At 47.5% G+C, this 14,307-nt stretch overlaps 1 protein-coding gene across 6 annotated transcripts in view; it reads right to left on the bottom strand.

Annotated features, from left to right (window-relative positions):
• ABTB3 (ankyrin repeat and BTB domain containing 3) overlaps positions 1-14,307 on the bottom strand; it is a 298,372-nt gene that overhangs the window by 105,665 nt on the left and 178,400 nt on the right. For all 6 annotated transcript variants that reach the window (XM_025882175.2, XM_073900343.1, XM_073900341.1 and 3 more), the window contains one exon: positions 8,476-8,680. In XM_025882175.2, coding sequence (XP_025737960.1) covers positions 8,476-8,680 — 205 coding nt within the window. The remainder of the gene's footprint in view (positions 1-8,475; positions 8,681-14,307) is intronic.

Raw genomic sequence — 14,307 nt, forward strand, 5'->3', positions numbered from 1 at the left:
ATTTCTTGTTTACAGCTGAGGAAAAGAGGCCTGGGGCACATGAACGGTATAGCAAGTGCCAAACTGAGGGCTGTCTGAGTTGGAACACACAGGTTTCGTTCGACCCAGCTCTGTTCAGTTCTATGAGCATTTATTGAACGTTTACTATATGCTATGCACTAAGCTAGGCCCTCTACACTTAGTATAGCCTGAGGTGGTAGGGAAGGGTTCCAGGAGGAGGTGATGCCTACAATCAGTCCTGAAGGATGAACTGACTAAGCCAGATGACAGAGAGGTAGAAAGGAGGCAGTGTTCCAGGAAGAAGGCACAGCCTGTGCAAAGGCCCCAAGGCACCACCCTGTGAATCTGCTGCAGGTGCACTTATGGCCCCAGACAAGTCCACTCATCCCACTAGGGCTCAGCTTCACCTTCTTCATCATGGAGCATGTTCAGTATGCCTGTTCTCGGACCTCTCTTGACTTTAAATGCCCAATGATGGAACAGTCCCTTGAAAAATCGTGCTTTTGAAGGCCACTCAATGACATGGATCAACAAAACTGCATGGTCCTTATTTTGTGAAACAACCAAAAGACTTTGATATAGACAGAATATATGCCCTTTATGGTCACAGTGCTTATGGGTGATTCAAAGTGTCTTCTTTCTTGATTTTTTTTGGAGTCACCACATTTTATTTAATACATGGACATATTAGTTTCATATCCTATAAACAATCATGAAGATTATAAAACAAATTCTAGGGATTAGGGGTGAGGCTTTCAAACATTATTATTTCTTTTGAAATCATATCCCACTGATAGCAGAACAGCCTAATGAATGTGAGCACAGACCAGGGCCTGACTCCAAGAGTTCAGACACTAATTCTGCAACTTTAGCTACATGACCTTGGGCAAATTAATCATCTCCAGTTAAGTTAATATAGTGGGGAAAAAAAGGAAGTTTCACAAAACATCCTTACCTTACCTCATGAAGACTACTTGGATTTTTTCTGTTCTAGTTCAGTTTTTAAAAATTTAGGTTATAACCCACAACATCAGGGGTCAGAAAACTTTTACTAGAAAGGGCCAAAGAGTATCTTCAGCTTTGTGAGCCATTTGGTCTCTGACACAGCTAATCAAAAGTGCAAAAGCAGCCATAAATAATATGTCAACAAATAGGTATGGCTGTGTTCCAATAAGACTTTATAAAAACAGGCAGTGGGCCAGATTTGGCCTGTGGGATATAGTTTGCCAATCTCTGCACTGCACTGATTTAATGGCCCTTTAATGAGCTGTAACCCACAGTTTGAAAAATAGTGGGATTAGAATTGTTTTTACCTTGGCCAGATGAAATAAATTGCAGCCATGCTCAAGTTATGAACGGATCATGTTTTAAAACTTTCTCAAGTTAATTATTTAGAACTCAACATGCATTTTTCCCCTTGTTTATATGGTTGTTGGGATTCTAGGCCAATCCACCAAGGCCCACATACAGCCCTGCAGCTGTGGCCCCCTCACGCTAGCATGTTCCCATGCATCTGTTCACTCTGCATTTCTCCAGGACCCTGTAGCACTGGGCTGGGCATATGACGGGTCTTTTGTGCCAGACGTGATCACTGGGTTTGGGAAGATGAGGAAGTAGCAGTCTTCCTCTGGGAAAAGGCATTCTGCATCCCTGCTGAGGATGCCAGGAAGAGTCCTCCTCCCCCCTCCTTTCTATCCAGGTTCCCAGAGTGTTAGTCTAAAGGGTCCTTATGTTGAGGCGGTATTTTGGTTCTCAGCTGTGACGTGTAAGCTCATCAGTTGTGAGACGTGTGGCTAACAATGGTCAGAAGTACTGAGCTGTACAAGTGATTCACTTGTGTGTTATTTATATTAAAAACAAGTAAATTAGAAGAGCATAGTACACCTTTGTCAACTTTTTTGGCCAGAACCACTGATGACCTTACTGGGTTTGGAGAATTTCCCACATTATTAGTCCATGGTTCACCAAGGCAGAAATTCACCTTCCCAGACTCCCTTGCAGCTAGGGTGCAAGCATGTGGCCTGGGCTCCATTGATCTGGAAGCAAGTGGTGTGACATAGATGCAACATGAATCTCACTAGGGTGTTGGTAGAGACATTCAGCTTTCATGGGTAATGGTGCAGAGGTCCTGCTAGGAGTGTCCAATGCTCAGCATTGGTGGTGTGAAGTTAAGTGTCTGTGCCCAGCCCTGGTGGCCTTGAGGTCTTTGCTAGAGCAGTCCTGGGGTGCAACCTGGACACTGTTCTAGGTCATGCAGCCCTGCAGCCTGGTTCTCTGGCTTTAACACCCACCAGAAGTCTTTTTAAGCTCTACTAAACATTTAGACTCATGGAACTATCATAGGCCACACTTGGCCCAGCAGGATAGCATCAAATGTTCCCTTCAGTGGGAGTCCTTATAGTCAGCCATCCTTGAGCTATCTTTTGTCCAGGTAACCCTCAGGTGCAAGATGATGAGATCCACTTGAGTGACTCTGAGAACTATCCTGGTTTATGAACCCCGATATCTCTTGTAGCAACTCCACAGATAGAGTTTTCAAGGTTCCTACAAGGACACTGCCAGTGACAAGAGCCAGTGGATTCAGGGAAGCCCAAAGCTCTGGATATTTAGAAAGTATTTACAGTACTAGCAGGTCAAATCAAATTTATCAATCTAGAGTTACTCTGACCACAGCATGCTGCTTGGTAACATAGTTATACTGCAATTTTTATCATGTTTCCAGAACAGAGCTAGAGAATTAACCCAAGGTCCAATTCCCATGCAGAAGGGGAAAGGATCTGGTAACCTTCTACCTACACTGGGCCTTCCAGAGGTTTTCTTTCTGCTCTAAGCAGTCATAGTAGGTTTAACCTTTGCAACTAAGTAGTGCTGTTTGTGTCAAGGATACCTCTGCCCACTTGCATTCTGATATGTACTCCTTAGGGTGAAGGAACAAGGAAGAATTATAATAGCATGCTGGAAATTTTGCATAACCCTGGGAGTATGCCCATTGGTGTATGTTAACACTTGACTATCACCTGTCACATATGCCACAGATGAGAAAGCATCAAGAACTGATGTGCTGGAGTGCTCTTTTGACAGGGCGAGTGTCTTGGAAGATGTATTTGGGTACCATTAACTTCTAAGGTCTGCTATGTTTGCTTTATTAGCTCTGTTTCTTCAAGTGTAAATTCTTCCATTTGTTAAGATTTGTTTCCTTTCTCCCAAACAGTTGGTGACTGGTGATTGTATACTTATGTTTTTGGTTCAGCTGTCCCTGGTAGACAGTGCACCACATCTGTTTATACAGCTCTGCTTGCAAAAGGGGCAAGAGCTCCCACTGCCTAGCTGTGTGTTTTTGTTTGCTTTCAGTGAGACTGGGGGAGGATAGAACTACCTACTTGAGTAGTCTTCTGGGTAAAACCCATCTCTGATCTTCTCAGGCATTACCAGCTACCCCAGGCAACAAAATAGTCCAATTTATCCTACTAGTTTTTCATTTTGTGGTCATTACTGAAGTCATTCATGGCCAAACACATCTAGGAATCACTGATATTTCCAGTAATGATATAGGGGAGGAAAATCTTGTCACAGACTGAAGATGATTCTATTTAAAGCCAGCAGCCTCATCTCATATAGCTCCTACTATCAAAAGTAAGGTGTTTACATTTATCGTTACTAAAACAACTATTGCCTAACATAAACCTTACAAAATAAATATTGCCTAATCAAACATATATATTTACATATAAATATATATAATAAAATAAATATCGCCTAATCATAAATCTTAGAAAATCTGAGTTTTTAAAGTAAAAACATCTGAAGTACCTGATTTTATTGACTGATTGATATTATGATATGTGTTTATTTTGATATTCAATTTGAACTACTGAAGGTTCTGTCCTAGGAAAAAATTAACCAAAATTACTTATTTCTTTTTTTTTTTTTGGTTGTAACATTGCTTTTTTTTTTTCTTTTAAGTTCTTTTCCTTTTTTGTATTATGTAATGTTAGTCACCATACATTACATCATTAGTTTTCGATGTAGTGTTCCATGATTCATTGTTTGTGAATAACACCCAGTTATTACCTATTTCTTAGAAATTTCTTAGAAATATTAGATAAATGAAAGTCAGAAATAAGGATGACATCTGAGCTAAGGTTTCTTTGTAAAACATCTGATGCTCCAATGCAAAACAGGCTTTGCTGATGACATTGGTTGTGTTTATTTTAACTAAATTAGCAAATACTTGTTAAGCATGTGTAATGTGCCAAAATACTATGTTGGGCTCTAGAAAAACATATAAAAGGTAGACTGTTTGCCCTCAGGGAGTTTTATTATAAATTGAATTAAGGAATTAAAAAAAATTAAGTCACAAACCAGTGGGGTGGGCTGGAGTCAAGGCTGGGTACCATAATTAATTGCAATTTATTTCTTTCAGTGGAATCTGAAGCTACTCCCTTCCTGGAGGCACTTGCAAGGTTAGCATTGTTTTTCACAGAGCATCATAAATCTTCAGTGACCAGCCTTTGGCACATAGAAGATTTAGTGATACTGAAGATCAGATTCTCCTGATAAAGAATGTTTTCCTCCTCTTTCTTCTTCATGCTGAAATTGCAAACACCTGACTTGAACAGGATTCCAAGTCTGGCCTTTTAGTCTTAGTCTCTACTCCATGTGGTCTGGGTCATGCCTGTCTATCTCACTCTGGAACTCTAGCTCTTTACAGGTCCTGGTCCCAGTACATGCTTCCAGCCAAAGAACTGCTCTGCAAGATTTTAGAAGCTCAAAAACTAGTAGCCAAAGTTCTGGAAAAACTTGAACTACAGAAATTTCACACTGGCACTGAGCTTCTTCAAAATCCCGCAGTGAAAAACAAAACTATCCAAAAAAAATGTAGTAACTCTCAAGCTGGGCCCACATGAAAGGGTAAAATAGTGCATGTAGGCCTACTTCCAAATACTCCAGCCAGGGAAGAAGGCTCTTCTGACAAGCAGAGACAATTTGAGGCACAAAACAATCTGTATTTCAGTCCACAAATGTTTCCAGACTTTCTGCTGGGAATGGACAAAAGTAAATGATATTCAGCCCCTTTCCTGAAGAATACAGTCTAGTGAAAAACCATATAAGCACCATGGCCCTACTTGATGTTGCCAGAATAAAAATAAAGAGTTAAGGAAACGGTGTTTGATTTAGGGGGTGAAGAGACAGAAAGAGAGAGAGAAACAACTCCAAATTAGAGTCCACCACCCATTGGAAAATTCTTGTTCAGAGGTTTTGGTAGGGAGCTGGTGACTGAAAACAGAAGTCCTCTTTCCTCTGAAGCCCTTTCATGTGTGATTTCAGATGCTAAACACCAATGCCTATTCCATCAAGGAACAGGAGAAATAGCTTTTTGTCTAAAAGGAACACACACAGGCTTCTGTAGGGACAACAACAACAGGATTTTAGAGCCGCCCCACTATATAAGAAGACATATAATATCAACTACTCTTTGGGGCGTGAGGAGGAGGAGAGGTGCTCTCGTGCCAGGCATGGTGCTGGTGGCTTAGCTACCATATTGAATTCATTGCTTACACCAGTCCTGTGAGGCTGGTCCCACTTTCATTTTACAGTTGAGGAAAAGAGGTTCCATGAGGAGGAATGGCTTGTTCAAGGTCTCAGGGCTAGAAGAAGCAGGGCTGGGCTACAAGGCCAAAGGTCAATGTCGTTCCCAAATCCACACTCTTTCTGGAGGACCAAAGTGAACACAACTCAAAAATGACAAGTTCTACTTTGCATTTTGTGCTGACCCCTGAAAAATCAACCAAAGAAGACAGGAAAGGTCGAGACAGAACTGACTCAACACATTTGGGGCCATGTTCTCTTTACTCTGCTCTCCCTCAAAGCTCATGTGTCTTTACATCTTGTCCCGGAAAGTCTGGAAACCTCAGATGGTCTCCTCAGACCGAGGGCCACTCCAGCTGCACTCTGAATCCTGAAGGGGATTCCAGAAGGAAGATGGAAGCCGAGTAATGGAAAATGTAATGGGGTCATGCCCCTGTGTTCAGTGGGGGGCAAGGAATCCATCACACAATGAGATTCACATTCTAGAAGTTTCAGTCTGGTGGCCGTGAGGAGGACGGAGCTGCTCAGAGGATATTAAGGCTCACACTCTGGGAGACTGTTTAGAAATCAGATGCCGTAACAGAAGTAAGAGGGAACAAGGTGCCCAACCATACAGGGGCAGCAATCTCTGGGGGTGGGGAACAGACAGAGAAATGAGAGATGTTGTAGATACAGCATCAGTAAGACCTGCTGACCAGCAGCTGTAGGAGAGAGTGAGGGAGAGGAAGGAATGTGGGGCGAGGCCCAGTTTTCTGACGGGGTGACTGGGTTGGTGGTGACACCATTCTTAGAGATGAGGGAGAGAGAAAGAAGAGTTGGTTTTAGGGGAAGGAGGGTAACTTCAGATTTGAAGTAGTCATGAGCATACCCAAATGGAAATGTTCCACAGGCAGCTAGATTGACAGGTTTGCTCATTATTTCTACAAATATTTACTGACTCCCTACCATGCACCAGATGTTGAGCTTGGCATTAGGTGTGGAGTGGCGACCAAAACCCAAAACAGACATGTTCTCTGCCCTCATGAAGCTTACAGGCAATAAACGAACACATAACAGAATCACGATGACCAACTGCAGTAAGTGTTATGCAGAAAAGAATAAGGTGCTATGAGAAGAACCAGTCCGGGTGTGTGAGACTTGATGGGGACACCAAGGCTGAGTAGGATGAGAAGACTCTGGAGCTCAGAGGAGGCACGGCCTGGCTGGAGATGGAGGGGGGTCCACTGGGGGTCATGTGCACATTGGCGGGAGGTGAGCCAGATACTATTGTACAGGCTCTTGGGGCGGGGGCCGAAGAGCTAGATGTCCCGCAGGCCGAGGCTGCTGCTCATTCACTCAGCGCTAAGGCCACACACTCACAGGGAGCACTCTGGGTGTCTCGCACTGAGGTTACAACCTGCCCAGGGACGATGGGCATTTTGCCACCTCTCCAATGAGGGCATGCTGGGCACGTGAAAATCCATACAGGGTACCCACTGATTCGGTCTAGATTGCGGGAGGCCAGATGAAGCTAACTCCAGGCGGGACTGAAATCTTCAGGCTAACTTGGGATTCTCAAACACAAAACAAGAACAAAACCTCAGCAACTTTTGTCTAACTCATGCTCTGTTCTCTTCCTGGAAATGAAAGCCAGGAGACATGGTTTTAGAAGGGAGCCCAGTTAAGCCCCAGATCATCCCTGCAGCAGCTAAGCAGCCAGTGAGCATCCCAAAACTGCTTGTAACTGTTTAACAGAGAAGACCGCATTGAGCCCAAACTGGGAGTTGTTCGCCTACGTGCAGATAGTGTCTACAACGACAGAAACAATAGCAAACGTTTACTGAGCACTTACTATGTGCTGGCACTGTTCAAGTCACTCAATCTTCCGATGGCCCTATGCAGGATTTACTTTCAGTAGCCCTATTGTGCAGATGAAGAAAGTGAGGCATGAAGAGGTTAAGGCGCTTTCCCAAGGCCCTCACCCTCCTCTGACGTTTAATTGGAAGAGCCGGGATTTAAAGTCAGAAGTCTGGATCCCAGAACCCACTCTCTTCACTAGTCTTTTGATAAATGGGTCACTGCTATAATAGTTGGAGTAAAAGGCCTGTGTGGAGGTGGGGCCTGATTTGTGAGGCGCCATGGGGATATGGACTCTGCGGGTCGTTCCTAGGGGAAGAGGGATGCTCCCAGGCAGTCTGGTTTCTGACAGCCTGCCTCTGAGAGGGTGAAACCATCCTCAGAGAGTCCTGTAGTTTTCCAGATAGAAGGGGACCTGGGAACTGCTTAGTTGAGCTGCTGGTTTACAGATGGGGAAACTGAGGCACGGGGAAGCGGAGGGACTGTGCTAGGGAGGGACAGAAGCTGGGTCAGAGGGAGTGTCCTCTCCCAGGAAGCCTTCCCTTCCTCCTTTTCCCTTGAGGATTCTGCTTGAGCAAGCCCGTCTCCTGCACACCTTTGGGGCCCACTTCGGCTGAGCAGGTGTTTATGGTTCCCCGTGGGAGTCCCCAGGGCAGCCAGGAGGAAATGAAGCCATCTCCCACCCAAGGCACTAGAGTCTCCCAAAGCTGTCTTCACAAGGATGCCACCCTGCACAGCAGAGCCCCTCACCCCTTTGGAATCTGCAGACCCACCTTCCTGACCCAGGCCGTTTTTATCCTGAACTGGAGCGACCCTAGGCAAACCCACTTCAAAGACCCCACCTGGGTCTCAGACACCCCCCTTGGGACAGAAGGTTCCCACCTGGACCCCTCCAGTGAGTTTCTGGGAACTGTGCAGTTCTGACCGCCAGCATCGCTCCCCTCCTGCACCCCTGTGCCTCCCTGGAGGAAGTATCCACTCACCGCGAGGCGGTGGTGGCCAGAGGGGAGGCTCCTCTCTTTGGCCATCCAGAGCCAAAGCAAGTCTTACCTTTCCACCTGGAGGTTGACTTTGGAAGGCTCCACGTTGGGATTTTCCCATTCCATTTGAGGGCAGTGCATGAAATAGCACAGGGTGTACAGGGCCTCCGGCTCCCAGTAGAGCGCCCCCTGCTTCTGGTGCAGGGGGGTGCCGTTGCCGTGGTGCTTGGCATTGAGGGGCTGCAGGTGATGCATTGCTCGGGACACCAGGTCACCTGTGGACAGAAGTAAGATTTCAGATCCTTCAGGCGGCCATGACTTGCAGAGATGTGCTGAAGACCTCTGCAGAGATTCCGATCCTGGGACCCCCTCATTCAACAGCAGCGGTCCTCTGGGACCTCTGGGTCCCACAGTGAGCAGAGAGGAAAGCATCTGTTCAGTCACCATATGACTGCCACTGCCTACCAGGTTTGAGCTGCGACTTCAAGCACAGAGGGCGGCCAAGATAATCACAGTCCTGCCCTTCTGGAACCCACGGCTTCTAACAAGGCGCAGGGAGCCCTCTGTGCGCATCACCTTGGGACACACCCTTGGTCACGTCTTTTGCTGTAGCCAGTACTGCCTTACCTGCAGTCACAAGTATAGTCAAGGACTATACTGCCTCTTGCCTCTGAGCCTGTGCATAGGCTATTCCCTTTATCCAGAACATTCTCTCTCTCCTCTTCTCCAGGCTAACTCCTACTGATCATCCAGGTATCAGCTGGTATATTAATTTCTCCAGGAAGTCCTCCTGGAATCTCCCCCACTCCCTTGTGTGTGTGTCACACTGCACTTTCTTATCACAGCAGGTAGAGCGCTGGGTTAAAGCTGACATTTCCTTGTGGGTCCTTCCCCATGGCAGCACCTCAGTCTTAAATGACATTTATGCACCAGCACAGTTTTAAGCACCCCAAATCATCATCCCAAAGCAGATACCCTTATAAACCCATTTTATGGATGAGGAAAGAGGTCAAATAACTTCTCAAGGTCAACCAGCAGCCGTAAGCAGCAGAGCCAGAATTTGAACCCAGGCAGTCTGGCTCCAGAATCCCTGCACTGAACCATTCTCCCTGAGGAAAGGGGCTCTGTCTTACTCTTCTCTGCACTAGCAAATCTGGGATACACTCTAGTCTTTCTCCTGCTTTCTCCTAAGGAAACCAGCCTTCTCTTCATCAAACCAAATGCATGCTCCCCAGTTGGCCGCACAGGGAGGACCTTCCTGTTGGGAGGCTGGCTGGGCCTGGAAGCCCTGACTTTTCTAGGCTAAGATGGCATTTCCCGAACTTAGGTTGTTTGTACACTAGCTTCATGAGTGCAGCTGTATCCAAGTCCTATCTGTGCCACGGTTTACTTAACTTTCAATGGATTCATTTAGGGATGCCTGGGTGGCTCAGTCGGTTAAGCGTCTGCTTCAGCTCAGGTCATGATCCCAGGGTCCTGGGATCGAGCCCCACATCGGGCTCCTTGCTCAGTGGGGAGCCTGCTTCTCCTTCTGCCTGCAGCTTCCCCTGCTCATGCTCTCTCTCTCCCTTTCTCTCTCTGACAAGTAAATAAATAAAGTCTTTAAAAAAATAAATGGATTCATTTGATTTTTTTTAAAATACGGATTATCTAAAAAGGAAATGTTCTGTCACTTATCATAAACAGAAGATCAATATCAGTTGCCATAAACAGAAGATCACTATAAAAGTTAATTTGATGAAAACAAAACAGTATAATTAATTTATAGCTGAATTCTGGTCCTGGTTTTTTGTTGTTGTTCTAAATAATAAGTGTTAGAAAAGTGTTAGGGGCTCATACCAAATGGAGCCTTTCTTCTTGAAGCAATCAGAATTAAAATAGAATTTAAAAGGATCACTCCATGACCGATGTTACTGAATGCGCTGCCCTGTTCCACTCATCCAGTGGAATGTGTTGCACACTCTGGGAAACGCTCATCTGAGATACTTGTGATGAATAATTTTATGTATCAACTGGGTGAGGCTATGGTGCCCAGTTGTTGGGTTAAACACTAGTTTATAGGTTGCTGGGAAGGTATTTTTCGCATTAACTTATAACATTTAAATCAGTAGATTTTGGGAAAAGCAGATTATCTTCCAAAATGTGGGTGGGCCTCATCCAATCAGCTGAAGGCCTAAGGAGAAAAGACCTTGAAGAAGACAGAATCCTGCCTTCAGCTCAAGACTGAAACATCAACTGGAATTTACTGCTCCCCCTTCACCCCACCCCCGCCTCACCCAGGCAGCCCCTGGTAGGGGAAGGAGACTGTCTCCTCCATTCCCAATCCTTCACTGCCCAGTTGAAACCAGGCCTGCAGAGCCCACCACTCCTCTGCCATCCACCTGTACCCTTTTAACAGGACACTTTGACCTCAAATCCAAACCCAAGAAAGTGAGGCTCAGTGAGAGGCACAAGTTTCTCCTCTGAAGGCCCAAAGTCCAGTTTCTAGTCTGAGGGTGGGGCCATTTCCTTAAAAGAAGATTGACAAGAGGGTCATTCGCCTCCCTCTCCCCTTAGGGGAGTCAACTATGGAGATGTGGTCTCAGCCAAGGGCAGAAATGGCAAATATTCCCCTTTCTAGTCCATGTCCACGGCAGATATGGTTAATCAATCACAGAGCTCTTATGCACTGAGCGTAGATGTTGCCTTTAAATCCTTCTTGAGACAAGATTCCAAGTGGGCACTATTTCTGATATAGGAGTTTGTAGAGGAAAGGAAACTTCCATGTTGTCAGAGTCCTAAGGCCTTAACAGGACAACCAAACCAGAGTATAATCCACCAAGCCTAATACCTGGACAGCAAGCAGATGCAGGGGTTGAACAGAGAGCAGGTGGGGTGGCCATGCTGCACCCCTCTGCATCTTACCATGCCTTGCTCAGAGCCTGACCCTCCTCTCTCCATTCCCCACAGTGGGAACATATGCCCAAGAAACTCAAAAAAACAATCAGAGAAGGAAATTCTCTCTTAGAGGTAGGTGGACCAGGGAAGACCCCCCGGGGGACCTGCAGATGGAAAATATGGGGAACCAGTGCTCACAGTCAGGAGAAGGAATTCAAATGCCAGCTGTGCTGCTCATCAGTGCACAGACCAGCAAGTCACTCAGCCTCGCAGGCGAGGAAATGAGCCCCCCGTCGGGTGGGTGTGAGGGTTCAGGGCAGAGTGAGGAAGCGCCTGGCACGCTGTGGGCACGACATTAGCCACTCTCTTAGGCTCACGGCCCGCCTGCTCGTCCTTCTCTCTGGATGATGAGACCTGGAGGTTGGGTGCCTGGGACGTGCGGGGACAGTCCTGCCAGCATCCTGACCCAGCGCCAGATTTGCTGTTTCATGCCGGCGTTGACATTTTTAGGAATCTATGCTACAAAGCTGTGCACTCTGGATGTCTGTTCGGGGGTGCACTTAGGTCCTTAGTCGCTTTTTCTTCCCTGTTCTCTCTACATCTTTTAGAAATGCTGCTCCTTGGGAGGGAGGATAAAAGGAAGCCCGGTACCTGCCTCGGGCCCGTCCTATCAGTCAGTCCCATAAGGGGCGGCTCCTGCCACTGGTAAAGGGAGGCTGGCCAGCGAATGCAGAGAAGGGGCCTGGAAGAGAACAAGATGGCAGGTCTGGGCTGGGACTGGGCACAATGACGGTGTTGTGAATTTTCTGATGAGAATGACATGAAGTAGAGGGAGGTGACAGCAGAAGCGGAAACCACAATATACAGAGAACCTGCCACGTCTCGGGCCATTTATACACCTTCCGGTTTAATCATCTAAGAGCCATAGAGGACATAAACCCACTTCAGCAATGGGAAAATCAAGGCAAGGGGCAACTGGCCCAGGTGTCACACAGGAAGGAGCAGGTTGCAACTCCAATGAGGCTGCCAGGGCTCACGTTCTTAGTCAGTACACCCCAGTTCCTTCTAGAATCTACCTCAGGGTGTGGCCTTTGAAAAACTCTGGTGAAGATTTGAGGCCTAAATCCCCAGTCTCCCCAAATATATGCCGTTGTGGATTCCATGGTGAGGGGCTCAGGAGATGGGTCCACCTCTGCTGACAGAGGGGAGCTTCCAGCTGAGGGGGCTCAGAGTCTGACCTGTCTCCAGGAGGGGGTGGTGGCTGCTGGGTCCACCTGCATGGACGGCCATGCACGCTCTTAGGTGATACTTGCCCTAAGGGAAGGGGCCTAGAGGGGCATGCGAGTAACCAGCGATGACGTAGGCAGGAAGCTGGTTCTGGAACCAACAGAAGCCTGGTCTCTCAGATCAGAACTTTGGCGCGGGCGCTGGCAGAGCTGAGAGAGCTTTTCCGGGAAAGCTGTGAACATGTGTAGCAGCCCAGCAGCTGGGCTTTGGGGCCATGGGATGAGGCGACGGTGGGCAAGCGCAGACACCCATTTAAATAGCGCTCCTGTGTGCAGGACACTTCTGAGAGCTTCCTATATCTCATAGCCCTTTGGTGCCACGCAACCCAGTGACATAGGTCCAGGTGGCATGTCCATTTTACAAATGAGGAAACTGAGATCCAGGGAAATAATTTGGCTTCAAACTACTGCCATTTGGATCTCTTAGCTACTGTACCACGCTGCCCCCAGGAGAGGGCAGGAGAGAAGGGGGTCTTCATTCCTTGGTGGCAGCAAGAGCCCACCAGGAGCTTCAGAGATCATGGCTGGCTTGGCCACACGCAGAGTCTGGGCAGAAAAGCTCAGCCCATCTGTAACTGGTACCTGTCAGGAACCACATCCTCGGTGGGCACAGGGGTGGGGACAAGCCGCAGAGGCTGTGGCAGACAGGGCCAAAGCTCTGGAAGGAACTGCAGACCTCCCAGTTCTGCCCCTGGCTGTGATGTCAGGGTCCTCAAAGGTGTCACCAGCCACAGGCAGGGGCAAGGTGTGAGGATCACGGGAGGCCAAGACCACAGGCTGAGCCCCAGCAGGGTAGGACGAACGGATGGCTACACGTGAGATGCCACCTGGGGACTCTCAAAAACTGCCTGGTGACTCTCAAAAACTGTCTGGTGAACTTTCCAGAGGTGCTGGGTTTCCGGTGAGTTTGCATATAGGGGGCAGGGGCTGAGGGGGCCTCCCTCACCCCCAGGGACGTGCAGGGGGAAGGACTTGGACTTGCCAGTAACGGACTCAGCACAGCACTCACGGTCTTCTAGGAGGAAAGCTGAGTTGCAAACATCAGGGGGGCATGGGGGGCGTGGACAGTGAGGGGAGAAAGGCTCCCATCAGGAAAGTCTGGGAAGCAATTCTGTTCCTAAATAGTAGGATGCACGGTGACCACTGGAAGGAGCGGACAGGGAAACTGCTGGATGATTTTGGCCAAAGAACCAAAGACCCAGAGACTCCTAGAGCCAGGTGTGGCTTCCAAGCTGATCCCCTGTGTCCTCCTGGGTATCATCTCTGTAGCATCCAGCTGTGGGAAATGTCACTGTCACGATTATTACGAACAGTAGTGACAGGTGCCACTCACTGAGCCCCTACACCGTGCCACGGACAGTGAGTAAGCACCTCACGTGCACTGTTTCTAATCCTCATGTGCTCTGCAAAGCATGCGCTACATTACTCAGTTTTACAGCAGTGATCTGCAGCCGAGTGGATTCTGCCTGCCAGAGGACACCTGGCAAAGCTTGGAGCCATTTTGGGTTGTCATATCCAAGGGCCTCTACTGGCATCTTCTGGGTGGAGGTTAGAGCAGCAGCTAACCACCTTACAATGCATAGGACGGTCCCCACAGCAAAGAATTTAGCCCCAAATGTCAATAATGTTAAGGTTGAGATATCTTATTTTACAGATAAGGAAACTCAGGCACAGACAAGAGTTCAGCCTGGGTCTGTCTGATTCTAAAGTCTGTGCTCTTCACCCCACACCCTACCCTA

The sequence above is a fragment of the Callorhinus ursinus genome, unplaced genomic scaffold, assembly GCF_003265705.2.
Source record: "Callorhinus ursinus isolate GAN/ISIS: 27379988/994484 unplaced genomic scaffold, GSC_fseal_2.0 scaffold14, whole genome shotgun sequence".
Lineage (NCBI taxonomy): Eukaryota > Metazoa > Chordata > Mammalia > Carnivora > Otariidae > Callorhinus > Callorhinus ursinus.